The sequence below is a fragment of the Gadus macrocephalus genome, chromosome 12 (genome assembly GCF_031168955.1).
Source record: "Gadus macrocephalus chromosome 12, ASM3116895v1".
Lineage (NCBI taxonomy): Eukaryota > Metazoa > Chordata > Actinopteri > Gadiformes > Gadidae > Gadus > Gadus macrocephalus.
In genome coordinates, this window is record NC_082393.1 from 9,918,426 (window position 1) to 9,936,230 (window position 17,805).

Consider the following 17,805-nt stretch of genomic DNA (forward strand, 5'->3'; position numbering starts at 1 on the left):
ATTCGCGTAGAAAGAGACATTTTTTTATTTAATAGCAACGATAACAAGACGGAAAACAGGTACATTTTGCCGCCATCTGGGGGGAGATACGTCATCTCCAAACATCCGGTGGAGTTTCGGCGGCGTTCGGAGGCGTTCTACGCATGTCTGTAGACCGTACTACACAGTCAAGTGTAGTATGGTCAAGTAGTAGACACTAGACAGAAATAGTATGTACTAGGTATTCGGATGCAGCCTATGGCTGCATCCGAACGCTTCCGCACACCGCCGAAACTCCACCGGATGTTTGGAGATGACGTATCTCCCCCAGATGGCGGCAACATTTACCTGTTTTCCGTCTCATTATCGTTGCTATTGAATAAAAAAAATGTCTCTTTCTACGCGAATGGCTCTTGAAATGGATATCTCTGCTAGAAGGCGTCGTCGTCGGTCATCTCGTAGAGCGACTTACCGGCAGGTTATGTTGTATATATGTGGACATTTGGTACGTCATTTTTTTGGAATAATAATACATTTACAGTTATTTGTTACTCCGTGAAAAAGACGATTGAAGTTAATTTTTCCTTTTTTATTGAACACACACACACAAATAATGTTTCGAAATTTGCGGGAGCCGCTGTTGATGGTGTCGGGTCAGCCATCTCTTCTTCGTTTGTTACCAGACTCCGGTTGCATTGTGGGATAGCGTAGTGTGGTCCGTGGTTCACTTTGGCGGTAGTATGCATTCGGAAATGACTTCCGTACTACAGAATGCATACTACAGTATTCGGACGCGCTAGATTTTTCGCATACTTCAAAATGCATACTATATAGTATGCATGTACGAGTATTCGGATGCAGCCTATCCCCCAGATACACATCTCATCATCTCATCCCCTCCGCCCTTTATCTTTATTGAGTTTAACTGCACACTGGATTGGGCCCGACTTCACCCCAAAGAGAGCTGTTTTGCATGCGCGTGAGTTCAGAGGCTCACACACAGCGAATGCCATCACAGACGCCATGCAAAATATGCTGTGTGCCTGGAAGATTGACAAAAATAAAGTCCATGTCATTTTAAGAGATAACGCGGCCAATATGAAAAAGGCCATGGATCAGCTTGGAGTGCCAAGCCTGGGATGTTTTGCACACCTCTTACAGCTCGTTGTCCACCAGGGTCTATTGGCACAGCGAGCTGTAAGCGATGCCATCGCCAACGGGAGAAAAATTGTGACTCACTTCAAACACTCCAAGGCCTACTCGGAACTCGAGGACGTCGAGTAAGAGTTGAACATTGAACCGAAGCGTCTGCAACAGGACTACAAACCAGATGGAGTAGTACTAAGATGATGATCGACAGCCTACTACATGCTAAGCGGGCACTGCAGGCCTATGCATCGGATAGCAACAGCAATCTGCCAGACACTATAACAGGCAACCAATGGTCGCTGCTGGAGAAAACGGCGACAGTTCTTAAACCCTTCCAAGAGCTGACAGCCGAGGTCAGTGCAGCCTCCGCCACAGCAGCCGATGTGATCCCCTCTGTCCGTGTCCTGACACGCTTTCTGGACACTGAGAGCGAAGCACACCGAGGGATTCAAACCATGAAGGCCACACTACTCGATGCCGTTCACAGACGTTTTTACCATGTGGAAATGGAACCCCTCTATGCCGTGGCAACACTGCTCGATCCACGCTACAAAGACAAGTAAGTGGTTTATAATTATTTGGGCATGTTTTAAGCTTTAGTACAATATTATTGAAAATATTTTACTGTACAGCGGGTATTTATTTCTTTGTCAGTACTTCAATATTCAACAACGATCCACTAGATCAGTCTCATAGATAAGAAAAAAAAATAGAAAGTGTGTGTTAATTGTTGTCATTGAACATGAACATGTGGAGACTAGGTGAAACAATATAAAATAATTGATACATCTTTATGACATTATATTCATATTTCTTCCAGGTTCTTCACTAATGCAACCAACCTGGATCAGGCAAAGAAGGCACTAAAGGCAGAGGTGATGAAAATGGAACAAGAGCTGAAGAAGACCATGCCACCATCTGGAGAAGTGTCTGAGGCTGAGCCAGCAAGGCAAACACCAGGAATGGAGGCTGAAAGCTCAACCAGCAGCCTGGGCAGCTACTTCGACGAAATACTGGAGGAGAGCAGCACAGCAGTAGCAGGTCCGTCTGAGCAGGAGATCCCCCCAGGGGCACTGATTCAGTTGGAGAGCTACCTCAGCGAGGCTCCACTTGGACGTAAGAACAATCCTTTTCATTACTGGAGAGACAATCAGGCTCGACTACCCACCCTGGCAGCAACAGCAGCCAAGTTCCTCTGTGCTCCTTGCACGAGTGTTGAGAGTGAGAGGCTTTTTAGCGCAGTCTCACTTATCATTGATGAGCACAGGAGCAGGCTGACACCTGAGCATGTTGAAATGATCACCTTTGTGAATAAGAATCTCCCCATCATGGTCAGACTGCAGCCAGGGCAAACAGTAGAAATTGAAGGGAGTGTGGAGATGGAGCAGTAAAGTGTGAAGGAGATAGCAATACTGTAGAAGGCGTGACAGTTATTTGGGTTGTTATAGCCCATTCAGTGTGTGTGTGTGGTAATTTGACTATTTTCTACTCAGGTTTTGTGTGTGTTGCTTTTATATATAATGTTATATTGTTTACAATATTGTTTACACTCTTGTTGTTCAAGAACAGAGCACTGATGCCAATTCAGTGTGTCTGTGGTAATTTGACTATTTATTATTTTGTCTATTTTGTGTTTATTTAACCCTGAATAAACAGGTCAGCTTCTCATTACCAACTATTGTGGATTATTCAAACTAACCTAATTAAGTTGGCTAGTTGTTCTTAAGAGTAAAACCCTTTTCAACATGAGTAGTACAACAAAATAAGTAAATATCTTTAATCTTTAATACATGCTTGGATCGGCCGGTATCGGTATCGGCCGATGCTAAAAGCTACAATATCGGTATCGGATCGGAAGTGCAAAAAGCTGGATCGGGAAATCCCTAGTTCAGTCCAACCATTTCTTCCTCAACTCTTCTTTCTTTCAATATTTGCACCAAAACCGACTCAGAGGGCATTCATTGCTATTAGTGACCAACGCAAAATCAATGAAAAACGATGCATCGAAACCTTTAAGAGGCAGTATAACACGAGTGTGAGTGGGGTTGTTATTTTTTTTTTAATTATTATTATTGGGGGGGGCGCCAGAGGATCAGGGTAAGGTCAGGGGGGTGTTTGCTCAAAAAAGGTTGAGAACCACTGCTCTACAGTATGCTGCAGCCCTGTGGTCAGCCTCACCCTTGGCATAGAGACAAAGCGCACAGCCGATGAACAGACATAGAAGCCATCTCATAATAATTATCCCAATGAAAAAGTTGAAAGGATACCGTGAGTTCATGTTTAAGTCCCTAGTATGTTCTCATAAGGGGAAACGTGAACCCGACCCGATCTAGTCACCCGTCAGATTAAGGCTGATGCGGTGTGTCTAAAACTAAATATTTGATGGTGGTCAGGTTGCGCTTTCACAGGAGAGACGTGTTTGCACTAGTTTCGTTGACGGTGAGGCGTATTCTTTTTCTTCTTACTACTCTGCTGTCTCTGTATTTTATTTATTTATCGATTCACAGTAGTTGCCAGATGTTGGATCATTCTCTGACAATACATGGCAACCACTCCTAGATTGGTGCAAGATTCAAACAAAGTACATTTTCTCAAATACGATTAGCCTCATAAACGTGCTCGACACGCTTTGGACGTACCAATAATGAGGCGTGATAAAGCCTATCTCTTCCCCTTCCTTGGTAAACCGAAACCTAGCCGAGCGGTAAAGGCAGTATGTTTTTAAGTGCCCACATACAAACCCTGAAAGTATGTGAGCTTTGTAAAAACCCAAGGTGAACTGAATATGACTTAAGAGATGCACCTAGTAATAACACAAGGTGAACTGAACATGTCCAAACAGGTGAACCTAATAAAACCACAAGGTTAACTGAACATGACTAATTAGTAAAAACACAAGCAGATAGTGTACTGACCGCCATGGGACTGGAGTGGGGGTCGCAATACGTGATGAGCTCGTACAGGGTCATGCCGAAGGACCACACGTCAGACGCCAGGAAGAACTTACGCTGGAGCAGACACTCTGGGGCATACCTGACACACACACACACACACACACACACACACACACACACACACACACACACACACACACACACACACACACACACACACACACACACACACACACACACACACACACACACACACACACACACACACACACACACACTTAAAGCGCTGGTGCAAGGGCTTCACCAGGGACCCGGAAGCCAATATTCCATGCAGAAAATGCCGCAATCCAAAGATTTGATCTTTTAGGCAGGCTTTTATTTTACAGCACGTGTTTTTATTTCTGTAGGTGGGTTTTATTTTCTGCATTAAATATATCAGCTATACTGAACTATTACTGTTATTTCTCACTTATTTATTATTTGATAAAAAATATATAGCTTTTATGGGGTTGATTACACCTGTTGACCTACAAAGCAATGTGACTTTGTTTGAAAACTGCTTCATTTATACACACTACTACTACATTTTACTACTACTTTACTGTGGAGCGGGGAAACTCACCAGAAGACGGGGCTGTCGTGGTCGTCATTGACCTTGTAGTATGTCTTGTTCTCCTTGATGCTCTTTGTGAGGCCGAAGTCTCCGATCTTCACCGTCGACTCGTTCTCCACCAGCACGTTACGCGCCGCAAGATCCCGGTGGATGTAGTTCTGCCGGCCCAGGTACTCCATCCCCTGGAGAAGCAGGTACAGACACGCACGCACAGACACCCGCTCACATAATAATATTTTGACAGTAACGAAGGGCGTAGGTAAACAACACAGATCCTAAATTACATCCCATGTGAGCGAGGTTCAGACTGCAGCACTGTGTGTCTGGCGTATGACAGTCCCAACAGTGTGGGTACCTTGCAGATCTGCACGGCGTAGCTAATCAGGTCATTGATGGTCTTGTTCCGATGCCGGGGCAGGTAGTCCTTCAGACTGCCTTCAGGAAGGTACTCCATGATAAGCTTGATTGCCGGGCTTCCTACACACACACACACACACAATGACCATGTATATTAATATTAAAGGGGACATATTATGAAAACAACACTTTTCCTGGGATTTGGGGTGTTGTTTTGGGTCTCTGGTGCTCCCACACGCATACAAACTTTGAAAAAAGTCTGTACATGATTTTTTGAGTGAGATATGCATTTCTGAAAGTACCCCGCCTACAGTTACCAAACGAGCGGGTCAGTTTCGGCACCTCCTCCTACGTAGGAAGGGGGCACACTTGAATATTACCTCCAATTACCCCACACGCCAGATTTTGTGTAACAGCGGACGAGCAGCCCCGGCGGGGGGAACTCGGCAGCAGCCCGCCAGCTCAGCTCCCGGAGTGCAATCCCTTTCTCCTCCATGTGGCGGTTCATGGACTTCAGAGAGTCAAGGCCAAAGTTCCTTTCCCCCAATTCTTCTCAACCATGGCCGAGATATCCCCACTACGAGTCTTTACTTGTTGTGGAAGTACCAGTCTTTATGATTCATAATATCATCTGAGGCGCACATAGCGTTTGGCCGTGATGTTAGATATAATACTAAATAAATACCCATAGATATTATTATTATTATTCAGTGTTTCCCACAGACATTTTGGAGACTATGGGGGGGGGGGGGGGGGGGCGTGCATGTCCGGGGGGGGGGTGGGGGGGGGTCTGCCCGTCAGTCGCAGGCAGACAGCCGAACTTTGTGCTCTCATGCAATCCCAATGAGAGCGACACGAACTTCGTCTGAGCAAAAAAAATAAAAGAAATAAAAAAAATAAAAAAATAATAAATAATTCATGTGCACGCAGAGACTATGGCGGCCGAAATTAGACTATGGCGGAGCACCATAGTCTCGTCAATGTGTGGGAAACACTGTTATTATATTATATTATATAGAAATAGAGTCCGCAAACGGCAACAATCCCTTATCCTACATGCTGTGGTTCAGTCTGACAGCTCATTGGTCAATGGGCAGCAGCTCATTTGCATTAAGTTAGACACCAGAAACAGCGCATTCTGAAGGGACTGAAACGGAGGGGAATAGCGGTAGAGTTTTCTTTTCTTCCTAAAAGCTGTTTCCAGCAAACAGCTTCTAAAACATGTTTTCTGGAACTCAACTACTACCGTCAGGTCCATAAATATTGGGACATCGACACAATTCAAATCTTTTTGGCTCTATACACCACAACAATGGATTTGAAATGAAACGAACAAGATGTGCTTTAACTGCAGACTTCCCAGCTTTAATTTTAGGGTATTTACATCCAAATCAGGTCAACGGTGTAGGAATTACAACAGTTTGTATATGTGCCTCCCACTTTTTAAGGGACCGAAAGTAATGGGACAATTGGCTGATCAGCTGTTCCAAGGCTTGGTGTGTGTTAGGGATGGGCATGATTAATCGACGATCGACTAATCGATCGTTAAGAATTTCGTCGATTACGTACATTTTTCGTCGAGTAAACTAATTCAGTGTGCAATTAAACATTTTACCACACGGGGGCAATATTAAAAAAAAACAAAAAACGCTACAGGCCTGCTCGGTCACATGCGAGTCCGTGTAGGCTTATTTCAAAAGTAATCATGAAGCGGACAAGGCCAAGGCGAAGTCTGGTGTGGGACCACTATGACTTAAAAAATGACCTAGTTCTCTGTCGACACTGCAATGCTGTGTTTAAGTACAACACGGCCATGACTCAAATGATGTACCACTTGAACAACGCGCAAACGACCCTGGTTAGTGGCGGTGCTTCGTGCTCTCAGTCTCAACCTAGCATCGACTCGATGTTAGCACGGACACAGAGGAGCTGCGATTCACAAAGAGCAGAGACAATTACCCAAGGGATCTGCAAGTTCATTGAGATGGATAAGCTTCCCTTAAGTATCGTTGAGGGCGAAGGTTTTCGAAAACGGATCAACTTATTGGAACCAGCATATCACATTCCGTCATGACGTACCATCACCAGACTGATAGAAACTCACTACGAAGAACGGAAGCAAGAGCTGCTAAAAGAATTGAGCACAACTGAAAGAGTTGCTCTAACCACGGACTGCTGGACCGCGTTAACAGCCGAGAGCTACATCACAATCACCTGCCACTACATCAGTGATGACTGGCAAATGAACTCAGCGGTCCTGCTCACAGAAAGCCTGTCAAGCCGGCATACAGCTGACAACCTCACTGATAGAGCAATGGGGACTTGAAGACCGAGTTATTGCATGCGTTCATGACAACGCGGCCAATATTGTTGCCGCCAACAGTGCCACCAGAATGAACTGGATTTCCGTTGCCTGCTTTGCACACACACTCCAGTTGGCCATAAATGACGGATTTGCCATCTATCTATATCGGGTTAGATCAGCGGCTAGTAAACTTGTTAGCCACTTCCATCACAGCACCGCAGCAACCAATGCACTGCAACAGAAACAGGAGCAAATGGGCCTCGCAACTTATCGGCTTATTCAGTCTTGTAAAACACGGTGGAACTCCGTGTGCAAGATGTTTGATCGGCTGGTGGAGCCGTGCTGCTGTGCATTCGGACCGAACCGTGACTAAGCTTCAAGATGCCAGGATCCTGGAGTTGAAGGATGAGCACTGGCAGATGATGGAGGACACACAGCCTGTGCTGTCCGCACTTAAATGTGCCACCACGGTTATGTCTACAGAGAAAGACGTCTCCATCTCGAACACATATCCCATTACCTTCGGCCTCATCAATATCCACCTCGTGCGCAGTGAAGAAGACGGGCCCAGACACAGCGAATTCAAAGTAAAAGTGCGTTCCTCCCTCATCAAGCGAATGAATGTAAGCTAAACATTTTTATCTTAGTTTAAATGATTTTACATAATAAAAATAATTGCCTATTTAGATATTTTCTAATTGATTCCCCCATCATATATTTACAGGTTCAGTCTGATGAGTTTCTGATATCTTGTTTCCCTTTACTTTATAAACACAACATTAGCGGGATCTCTGGAGGAAAAGTAATACTTAAAACCTTAGCTTAGTTGTTTGTTTACGTTCGCTGTACAGCGCCGCGCCAATCAACTGTGACTGGCTTGCTGCAGAGCGTGAGCGTCTTGGGAATACCCGGTCAATATAATGGATATAATATGGACACATAAGACAATCAATATTCTGTATTTGTTATGGATTTATTGTACAAATTCCCTGAAAAGATGCACGTTCCAGGATGAATTGAAAAGTTCCCGTAAGGGCTGAGATGGCAGAGAACAGCTGATTTGGAACGGAGCTGTTCGCTGTTCGCTTTCACGGGGAAAAACTAAGGAACTTCAACCTACTTAGGCCTACTAATTAACGTTCAAAAGCTATTAAATCTTCAACAAAATATGCAGATACTGTCAAAATCGGTTCCAGGGAGCATATAGGGATTATTAATGTTGTTTTTGATGGTGTTTTTCTCTGGAACGAGTATTCGAATATTGGCTCGGAAAAACCAACGAGTATTCGAAGCCTGAAAAATGGCATTCGGGCCAGCCCTAGCGCCCCCATGATCTCATCAATGCTGGACCCTCGCCACAAGCACCTGGGCTTTCTTAACTCAACACAAAAACCGGCTGCTAATGCGAAACTGGTTGAACTGGGAGAGGCAGCGGAGATCGGTAGGGCGGCTATCCCAGAGGCTGGGGGAGACGAGGAGCCTCCGTTGTCTGACACGGACGAGGAGAACGCAAACACTAGAGTCGCGGCCTCTCAGTCCCAGGTCTCTGCTATGGTACAACTTCCAGGGGAGCACTATGGGCCTACCTCTCAAGGCGAGGTTGGCATCGAAACAGAATTAAAGAACTTTCTGAGGGAGGCAACCCCACCCCTGGATTGCACCCCTACGGGCTGGTGGAAAGTTAATGAAACATGGTTCCCCCACCTTGCCAAGTTAGCAAGGCGGTATCTGTGCATCACGGCAACGTCGGTCCCATCAGAGCGGGTGTTTTCGGCCGCTGGACTGACGGTCACCAGGCTGCGGTCGCGTCTGACCCCAGAGCAGGTCAACATGCTCCACTTTCTCAACAAAAATCCTTAGACTGGGGCTGAAGTTGTGAGTTACTGGTTCTATTTTCAGAAGCTTTGTTACCAAGCCTAATTCATTGTTCTCGGCCTTCTTTCTCTGCCTTTTTTATTTTATATTTTGCGTTACATTTGGCAAAACCTGTCCGAATTAAGTATAATTTATTTTTGGTTAAGTTATAACATGATTGTTTTTTATATATTATTATTGTTCATTGATTATTTTTAGTTATGTTGAGCACCGTCTTCGAGCTGCAGGCTCCGTTGCTCCGTTCTGCTTTAACTGAGTTGTTCTTCTCATAATAAAGATCCCAATGAGGAAAACACGCTGTTTTTGTATTTTCATTGCATTTTGAATATAGAATAATAAATAAATACTTAGAAATATCACATGAGAGGGAGTGCGTTGTATCAGCACGGCTGTGATTGTGCCGAATCTAATCTCACAGCCGTGCTGATATTCACTACAACAGCACGACCTCGAGTGTGATATTGCTTTTATACAACAGTACTACAAGCACCATTAATTTGTTAACATTTGTTTGTTTAATGATTTATTTGGCACCGCCGGCGCCAACACAAATGGATCCGCGACTGGGACTGAACTGTTGCCAAGCAACACACACACTAGCTAGCAGAACATAAACAGCGGAGTGATACATGTATAGTTAAAAGTCCCGGTGCTGTTATACTTGGTCGGAACTAAATTTTAACGTAAAATATGTATGGAATAATCACCGAGAGGCAGGGCAATAAACAGTTTGATATGCCCGGCTCGTGGACGGCTTACCGCCCGAGACGAAGTCGAGGGTCGGTAACCTTCCACGAGCCGGAAAATATTAATGAAAAAAAAAAGCCGTAAAATATTTACGATTAATCGACTAATTGATTGTTTATTCTCCCGACGATCGACTGAAACAACTTAATCGAATGCCCATCCCTAGTGTGTGTTATTCCCTCATTATCCCATTTACAAGGAGCAGATAAAAGGTCTAGAGTTCATTGCAAGTGTGCTCTTTGCATTAGGAATCTGTTGCGGTCAACTCTCAATATGAGATCCAAAGAGCTGTCACTATCAGTGAAGCAAACCATCATTAGGCTGAAAAATCAAAAACAAACCAATCAGAGAGATAGCAAAAATGTGGCCAAATCAACTGTTTGGAACCTTCTTAAAAAGAAAAAACGCACTGGTGAGCTCAGCATCACCAAAAGACCCGGAAGACCACGGAAAAAGAACTGTGGCAGATGACCGAAGAATTCTTTCCCTGGTAAGGAAAACACCCTTCACAACAGTTAGCCAGATCAAGAACACTCAAGGAGGTAGCTGTATGTGTGTCAAAGTCAACAATCAAGAGAAGACTTCACCAGAGTGAATACAGAGGGGTCACCACAAGATGTTAACCACTGGTGATCCTCAAAAACAGGAAGGCCAGATTAGAGTTTGCCAAACAACATCTAAAAAAGCCTTCACAGTTCTGAAACAACATCCTATGGAAAGATGTGACAAAGATTAACTTGTACCGAAGTGATGGGAAGAGAAGAGTATGGAGAAGGAAAGGAACTGCTCATGATCCAAAGTATACCACCTAATCAGTGAAGCATGGTGGTGGTAGTTTGGTCATGTATGGCTGCCAATGCAGGGCTCAACAATAAGGATTGCCCGACGTCCCGGGGCAAGTAAAACGCCACGTCGGGCAAGTAACTTTGACAACCCGCTTGCCCGTTCGGGCAAGTGGAGGACTCGAAGCAAAAAAAAAAAAAAAAGATTGCGAGACTCCCGGCAGGTAGCGGGCACGCCACAGACGAAGAACTAGGAGATGACTGCGTACGAGCTCAAGCGTAAGCAAACTTTTCAAGCATCCTGGGAGAAGGAGCTCCCCTGGGTTGTACTCAAGGATGTTGTGGAGGAATCACCAACTATGTTCTGCAAGGTTTGCCTTAAGTTCCCATCAACGGCGGATAAAAGCGGTTTGTTTTCTAAAGGAACGTCAACTTTCAGAAAGCTTGAGTGTCACGATAAAAGCAAGCAGCATCTTGCTTGCATGGCAGCTAAGCGGGCTGCTGATAACCCGTCCTCCGGTGCCTTGCCGGTTCTTTTTACTAAACAGAACACGGAGGGCAAATGTGGTTATCACAAAGCTGATAATATAAAGATAAAATATAACAATTTACCTGAATCTTTGTCGTTATTTGATAACCACTAATAAAAAAAACTATTTATATTTGGGGCCAGTGAAAATTGACTTCGGGCAAGTAGAATTCAGACCCACTGGCCCGACCGGGCAAGTGGAAAAAAAACCTTAGCGTTGAGCCCTGCAATGGAACTGGTTCCCTTGTATTTATTGATGATGTGATTGCTGACAAAAGCAGCAGGATGAATTCTGAAGTGTTTCGGGCAATATTATCTTCTCATATCCAGCCGAATGTTTCAGAACTCATTGGAGCATCACCAGGGATGAAACACAGCATCTGTTGATGTCTATGCGTTCAAGACTTCAGGCTGTAATTGACTGCAAAGTATTTGCAACCAAGTATTAAAAAGTGAAAGTTTGATTTATGATTGTTAATTTGTCCCATTACTTTTGGTCCCTTAAAAAGTGGGAAGCACATATACAAACTGTTGTAATTCCTACACCGTTCACCTTATTTGGATGTTAATACCCTCAAATTAAAGCTGAAAGTCTGCAGTTAAAGCACATCTTGTGCGTTTTATTTCAAATCCATTGTGGTGGTGTATAGAGCCAAAAAGATTAGAATTGTGTCGATGTCCCAATATTTATGGACCTGATTGTATGTTAACTTCATGGGGAAACTCCATAATATATCTCCTTTAATACAGGGTGGGCTGTTCCTTTTTTTATGTGTATTCAGTTATTGATACTCTTACTACGTATTACATACTCCATCATTGCATGTGAATCAGGGTAGGAAATTTACTTCGAATTAGATTGTGTGTGCAAGCGAAGTATGAGTCTGTGTGCGGCTCACCCTCCTCCTGGCAGATGCCCTTGTACTTGACGATGTTCTCGTGATAGAGCTCCTTCAGGATCCCGATCTCCTTCCACAGGTTGTTGTTCTGCTCCTCTCGGTTCTCGGGCTTCAGGGACTTGACGGCCACCATCTCCCCGGTCCGGTCTCCGCGGGGGTCATAGCGGCACAGCTCCACCCTGCCGAAGTGACCCTGTACACACACACACACACACACACACACACACACACACACACACACACACACACACACACACACACACACACACACACACACACACACACACACACACACACACACACACACACACACACACACTGATAACCTAAACTACTAAACCTTTTCTTAGTAGTTAAGAGGAACGACGCGTTAGCCACATCTGCAGGGGCTTCACCAACAGGCCAGAAGGCTGCCTCTCACCTCTCCAAGGTCTCTGATCTTCCGGAGGAACCTCTTCTCAAAGCGTGTTGGATCCACTTCCTGCGTGGGTACCGGCTTGATGGACGGGTCTGTGGGAGAGAGAAAGAAGAACGCAATAAGGAATGACTCGCATACTGACTCATCGCTTCAATTTCGCCATGCCCAAATTTTGAGGTAGAGTGCTCCTATGACTCATCACGTGACCACTTGGTCATATCAATATGGATCATTATAATGTCATTATTACCATGGCATTGGCAATAAATACGAATACAACCATTCAATCCTGAATTTCATGGCTGGGATTAGTAAATTACTATTTTATCTCATCTTAATATGCAATAGGTTGCAGGGGGGAGCTGCAGTGACCTTTTCTACACAGTAGATGACAGAGTTGTGTAGACACGGGGGCCCAGCGTAAGGGGCGGGGACAGTCTTTACAAACACATTCCCTTAAGAAAACTTGTTGGCATATGCCAAGAACTAATCAATCTCTTGCCAGCATTTTTATTTATTTTTTTCACAGCACTCACACCACTCATTCTCTACCCTCTTCAGATTGTGGTTTGCAATACACCTCCTTGGGAAGCGTTGAAATATGCAAAGCAGCGAACCACTATGCATCTTCCTGCTCCATCATGCCCAGATTATCGCTCTTAGTAGAAGGCCCTTTTTTTACGTGCAATGCTGTCGCTTTCAGATTACTTTAGGACAGATGTATAACAGTGCAGAATACAATTGCAATATCCACAACCCATTTTAACACTGTACTGCTTTGGTCTATTTTTAAAGCTTTCAGTTGAACGTGGCATACAACTTCCGCCTTCCTGGTATGACAGATACTATATATTTCATCATTCCTCTTTTGTAGTGGTATTTCTCGGCTAGTGTTTTTTGTCGAGGCATGCAGGAGCCAAACACATTTTTCACCGTCATCTATGTTTCACTTATCTTCATCTATGTATTTTTGTGCGCTGTGCAGTCACGCATAGATGGAAAGGGGAATCGGTGTAACTTGTCTAACTTGAGTTTTGCAATATTTGTTGCTACAATGTCTTACATTGATATGTACAATGATATGAGCTATCATCGTGACTGCATCATCATCACTGTAACAGCAGGGTTCGATCTCCATCTAATCCTAGAGAGATTTCCTTCACCCATTTAAAATTGGCTGCCCCCGCTGCATAGAAAATATTAAGTACATTTAAATGTTTGATTGATGATGCTTCCATCTCTGTGGCCATAACTGCAGAGTTCAGTCTTCACGTGCACTTTTCCACAACACCAGTCCATGCGCAGAAGCAATGCATAGCTTCTCTGACACTTGTAAATACAAAGTAGAGACCCAGAGAATCAACCCACACAAAGGGATACATACTCTGTTCCACCAGCATGTCCATGTCTCTGACGATGGCCCTGAAGAATGGTCTCATCTTGGGGTCATAGTTCATGCAGTGGGTCATCAGTTGAGCAAGCTCCTCGCAGTCCGGGGTGGCCAGCTGGCACTCTGCGCTGTAGAACTGCTCCTTCTGCTCACACACACAAGTTATGGCATTTATTTTCACCTAACAATTCCATGTTTTACTTGTGTATCTCTATGTTAGTGGAATATATCGTTGTAAGGGATGTTCCGATCCGATCCACGGCATCGCTATCGGTCCGATATTGGCCCATTATGCTGTAACGGATATCGGAGGGGAGAAAGAAATATAATCCGATTCGTGCAGCGTGTCACCTCAGGCTCCGTGAATAGTGGGGAATAGCCCCACTATTCCCCACTATTCACTTCGCCTTTGGCGAATAATTGTTAATTATCACGTGACGTGATGAAAACATCATTTTGTCATTTTGCGATGAAAACAGAACTTTTAGTGGAGCATTTACCAAAGCTGCAAGTTCACATGCCTATGCGATAGTTGGCGTGTTAATGTGAGTGTGGAAGTGAGCGGCATGTACAATAGCGAGTGAGTGCATGAGTGAATGCATGATTGTGAGTCTGTGAAGTGGCTTGGAGTGTAAGTGAGTGAGTCTGTGAGTGAGTGACTGAGGGACTAGGAATTTGAGTAAGTGAGTGAGTATGAATGAGTGCATATGCTACCTACCTCCGTGAGCATCTTGTCCTTGAGGGGCACTTCTCCGTTGTAGCAGATCTCCCACAGGGTGGTCCCGAAGCCCCACTTATCAGCCGCCACGCTCAGGTTGTTCACCGTCTTGATGCACTCTGGTGCGATCCACGGGATGCGGCCCACACACTCTGAAAGAGGAGGAGTGAGAGGAAGAGTACGAGGAGGAGGAGGGAGAGAAAGAATACAAGGAGGAGGAGGGAGAGGAAGAGTACAAGGAGGGAAAATAAAAGGAGGAGTGAGATTAAAAGAAGGAGAGAGAAGAAAAGAGGATGAGGAGAGGAGGAAGGAAAGCACAGGGCCACAAAAATTATACTTTCGTTTTTTCCTAATAACCTTGGCTTTTTTCATTGAGCTACCATTATATGGCTGCCCATTCAGCACCTATTACCCTTAACCATTCTGTTCTTCTTCCCTTGGACTTAAGAGTTTTCACTTACTGGAGTTTGAGTTGTCCATAGCTCTTCAGAGGGCTTAGTTTAGGGAGTATTATATGATTTAGGCCTGCGAAGCCTTTGAACACCCAACAAATAAAATTGACTTTAAAAATGGATTCCTTTTAGTAACTTCTTACTGGCTTATTAGCTGGTCATATACTTGTGAGCCTGTGGGAAAAGGCTGAGAGCTTTTTCTGTAGCTGTGAGATTGCCTGGTCACTAGCTGTGGTAAGGGTCCATTGGCTGATCTGAAGTGCTCCTAATTCTACCAACAATTAGGGTAAGCTGCTGTGAGCCCCACATGCTTTTTGTTTGTTTGTTTCCATTATGGTTATTTTGATATGACATATGAGATTCCCTTTTATCAATAGAGGCTTATTCCATTTGGTAGAAAGATCAACGATAACCAACTAATAGCAAGAAAAACATCTACTTTAAGCACTAACAATCTATACTTTAAGTTCCATAGAGAAGACATCAAAGATTTGCTTATTGTAAAACTATTTCTGCACGTAACGAAGCTTTTATGCAGTATTATAATGTGTACACGGCTTGAAGTGAAATGCCATTTTTAAGAAAGAAGGTAAAACATAGTTGCAATGCAATAGAACATCCAAAAACTATGTCCTGGAAATGCTAAGTCCTGGAAATGCAATGGGCAGGGCTTACGGTGGCTGGCATGGAGCCAGCCTCTTCCCACAAAAGCTGGACTTAAACTGAAATCCACAGGGTCATTGATCCAACAAAAACACACCCCAGCCTCGACCAGCCATCGAGCGCCTTCTCCCATTGGAGAGACGATCCAGTTAAACACAAACCTCCGTTTGAACTACAGGAAATATACCCACAAGGAGGATAGACATCTGTGCAGAACCAGAAGCAAAACACTTAAGAATTCAACTAAAGCAGTTGGAGACTGAGAGGTGGGGGGAGGGATCTCAGCAGTAGCCTAGCATAAGTTATCAGGAATTATGGATTGGAACGTGGCAGAGAGAAGATAAAAATGTGTGGTGGTGAGAGAAAAATAGACAGAGACTAAGAGATCAAGGAAGAGAGTGAGTAAGGAAGCAAGCAAGATAGGGACCGTGAGTGAGAGCGACAGATAAACAAACACAGAGAGCAAGAGTGAATGAGCAAGAGCGAACGAGCGAGAAGGACCAAGAGACAGAGTGAGAGACAGAGCGAGAGACAGCGAGAGACAGCGAGAGACACAGCGAGACAGAGCGAGACAGTGCGGGAGAGCGAGAGTGAGAGGATGCTGGGAACAGGGCATTGGGTGTAGGGTTGTGGGGAAGGCGTTCCCTGGGGGGGACCTTGTGCTGGACATTCAGCTGCGGGGCCTTTCCACTCTATAATGGACCGGCAGAAACATGAGTCGTCCGCTCGAGGGGAACGCTAAAACCCAAGAGCCGACCTTGTCCCTACTCTGCATTCAACCACAATAACTTGTAAAAACTGATCTGATCGCTACGGTTAAATCTGGCGTTAAACAGTTACGCATCAGCCTACTGATTGTCTAAGAGGCTGCGAGATGCTTAAGTATATTTACAAAGTGCTATCGATTAAATGCACGATTAAATTTCCACAACTCATCTTGCACAATGTTTATCAGAGATGAGTTTGCTTTATTGAGCGTGGTCATTTTCCCTGAAAGTCCTCATGTTATACACACGGAGATGAAGCATTTGATCGCAACCAAAGACAAGCAGCCCAGTAGAAGCTCACAGTGCTTGTGTGCGTCGGTCTTACCCTCTCTGGTGAGCACAGTGATGGGTATGCCCGGATCACTGAGCTTGATGAAAGGTCCTCCCTCGCTGGCATCCAGGCCGTCTCTGGCCAGCAGAATGTTCTTGGTGCACACAAAGCCATGGACCAGCTTCTTGTCCTCCTGCACACACACAACAGCAAGAGAGGGAGGGAAAGAAATTATTGATTGAACGGGGAATGCAAGAAAAGAAAGAAACAAGAACGATAGAAAAGGAAGGAAAGGAAAAGCAAGGAAAAATGTAAAGAAAAATAAAATGTAAAAAAAGGAATGCAAAATAATGTCCTGCAAGGTCAAAAATTAACGGGTGCTGTCCCTTGTCCATTATCTTATTAATATATAATAGCAGGCTTGTTGGACAAGTTACTCTGACAAGTTGGTCAGTGCGAATGTGCCAAGCAGTCTGCAGCTCACACACACAGCAAACGAACGCAAACATACATGCACGCACGCACATGCATACAGCATACACACACACGCGCGCACGAACACACACACGCTGATGCAGACGTTTTGAGACAAAGGCAGGGCAGGACACCACATACACACATACCGCACACACATGCACACACGTGCACACATGTGCGCGGGGACGCAGAACGATCCCGCATCCCGCAATGTCTTGCAATATTGATATCTTCGCCCTCCCCCCTTCCGTCTGTTTTAAGGGCCCCGCCGTCGACAAACTCTCCCAGGTAAGACATTCTGTCTATAGACTGTAGAAATTGCGATCAAAGAAGTGAAGAGACAATTTCTCACGTTGACAACGCAACGGCAGGTCGATCATTTTATCATATAAAAAACATTAAATTCAAACATCGCGCCGACCGGCATATCAACGCACAAGTCACATAACGGACAGCGTCCCTATAACACAGAACGAAAACATGTCAATAACACATTGTGGTGAATTATGTCTATAGAGAC

At 44.6% G+C, this 17,805-nt stretch overlaps 2 protein-coding genes across 2 annotated transcripts in view; one reads left to right on the forward strand and one right to left on the reverse strand.

Annotated features, from left to right (window-relative positions):
* Positions 1-17,805, reverse strand: part of jak1 (Janus kinase 1) — a 118,816-nt gene that overhangs the window by 30,258 nt on the left and 70,753 nt on the right. Inside the window, exons 16-23 of the mRNA XM_060066509.1 lie at positions 16,863-17,001; positions 14,656-14,807; positions 13,932-14,082; positions 12,551-12,639; positions 12,130-12,322; positions 4,991-5,112; positions 4,645-4,817; positions 4,044-4,161 (exon numbers count right to left, since the gene is read on the reverse strand). Coding sequence (XP_059922492.1) covers positions 4,044-4,161; positions 4,645-4,817; positions 4,991-5,112; positions 12,130-12,322; positions 12,551-12,639; positions 13,932-14,082; positions 14,656-14,807; positions 16,863-17,001 — 1,137 coding nt within the window. The remainder of the gene's footprint in view (positions 1-4,043; positions 4,162-4,644; positions 4,818-4,990; positions 5,113-12,129; positions 12,323-12,550; positions 12,640-13,931; positions 14,083-14,655; positions 14,808-16,862; positions 17,002-17,805) is intronic.
* On the forward strand, positions 1,273-2,979 carry LOC132468733 (zinc finger BED domain-containing protein 4-like). The gene is made up of 2 exons (XM_060066513.1): positions 1,273-1,687; positions 1,949-2,979. The coding sequence occupies exons 1-2, from the start codon at positions 1,326-1,328 to the stop codon at positions 2,517-2,519; spliced, it is 933 nt and encodes a 310-aa protein (XP_059922496.1). The 5' UTR covers positions 1,273-1,325; the 3' UTR covers positions 2,520-2,979.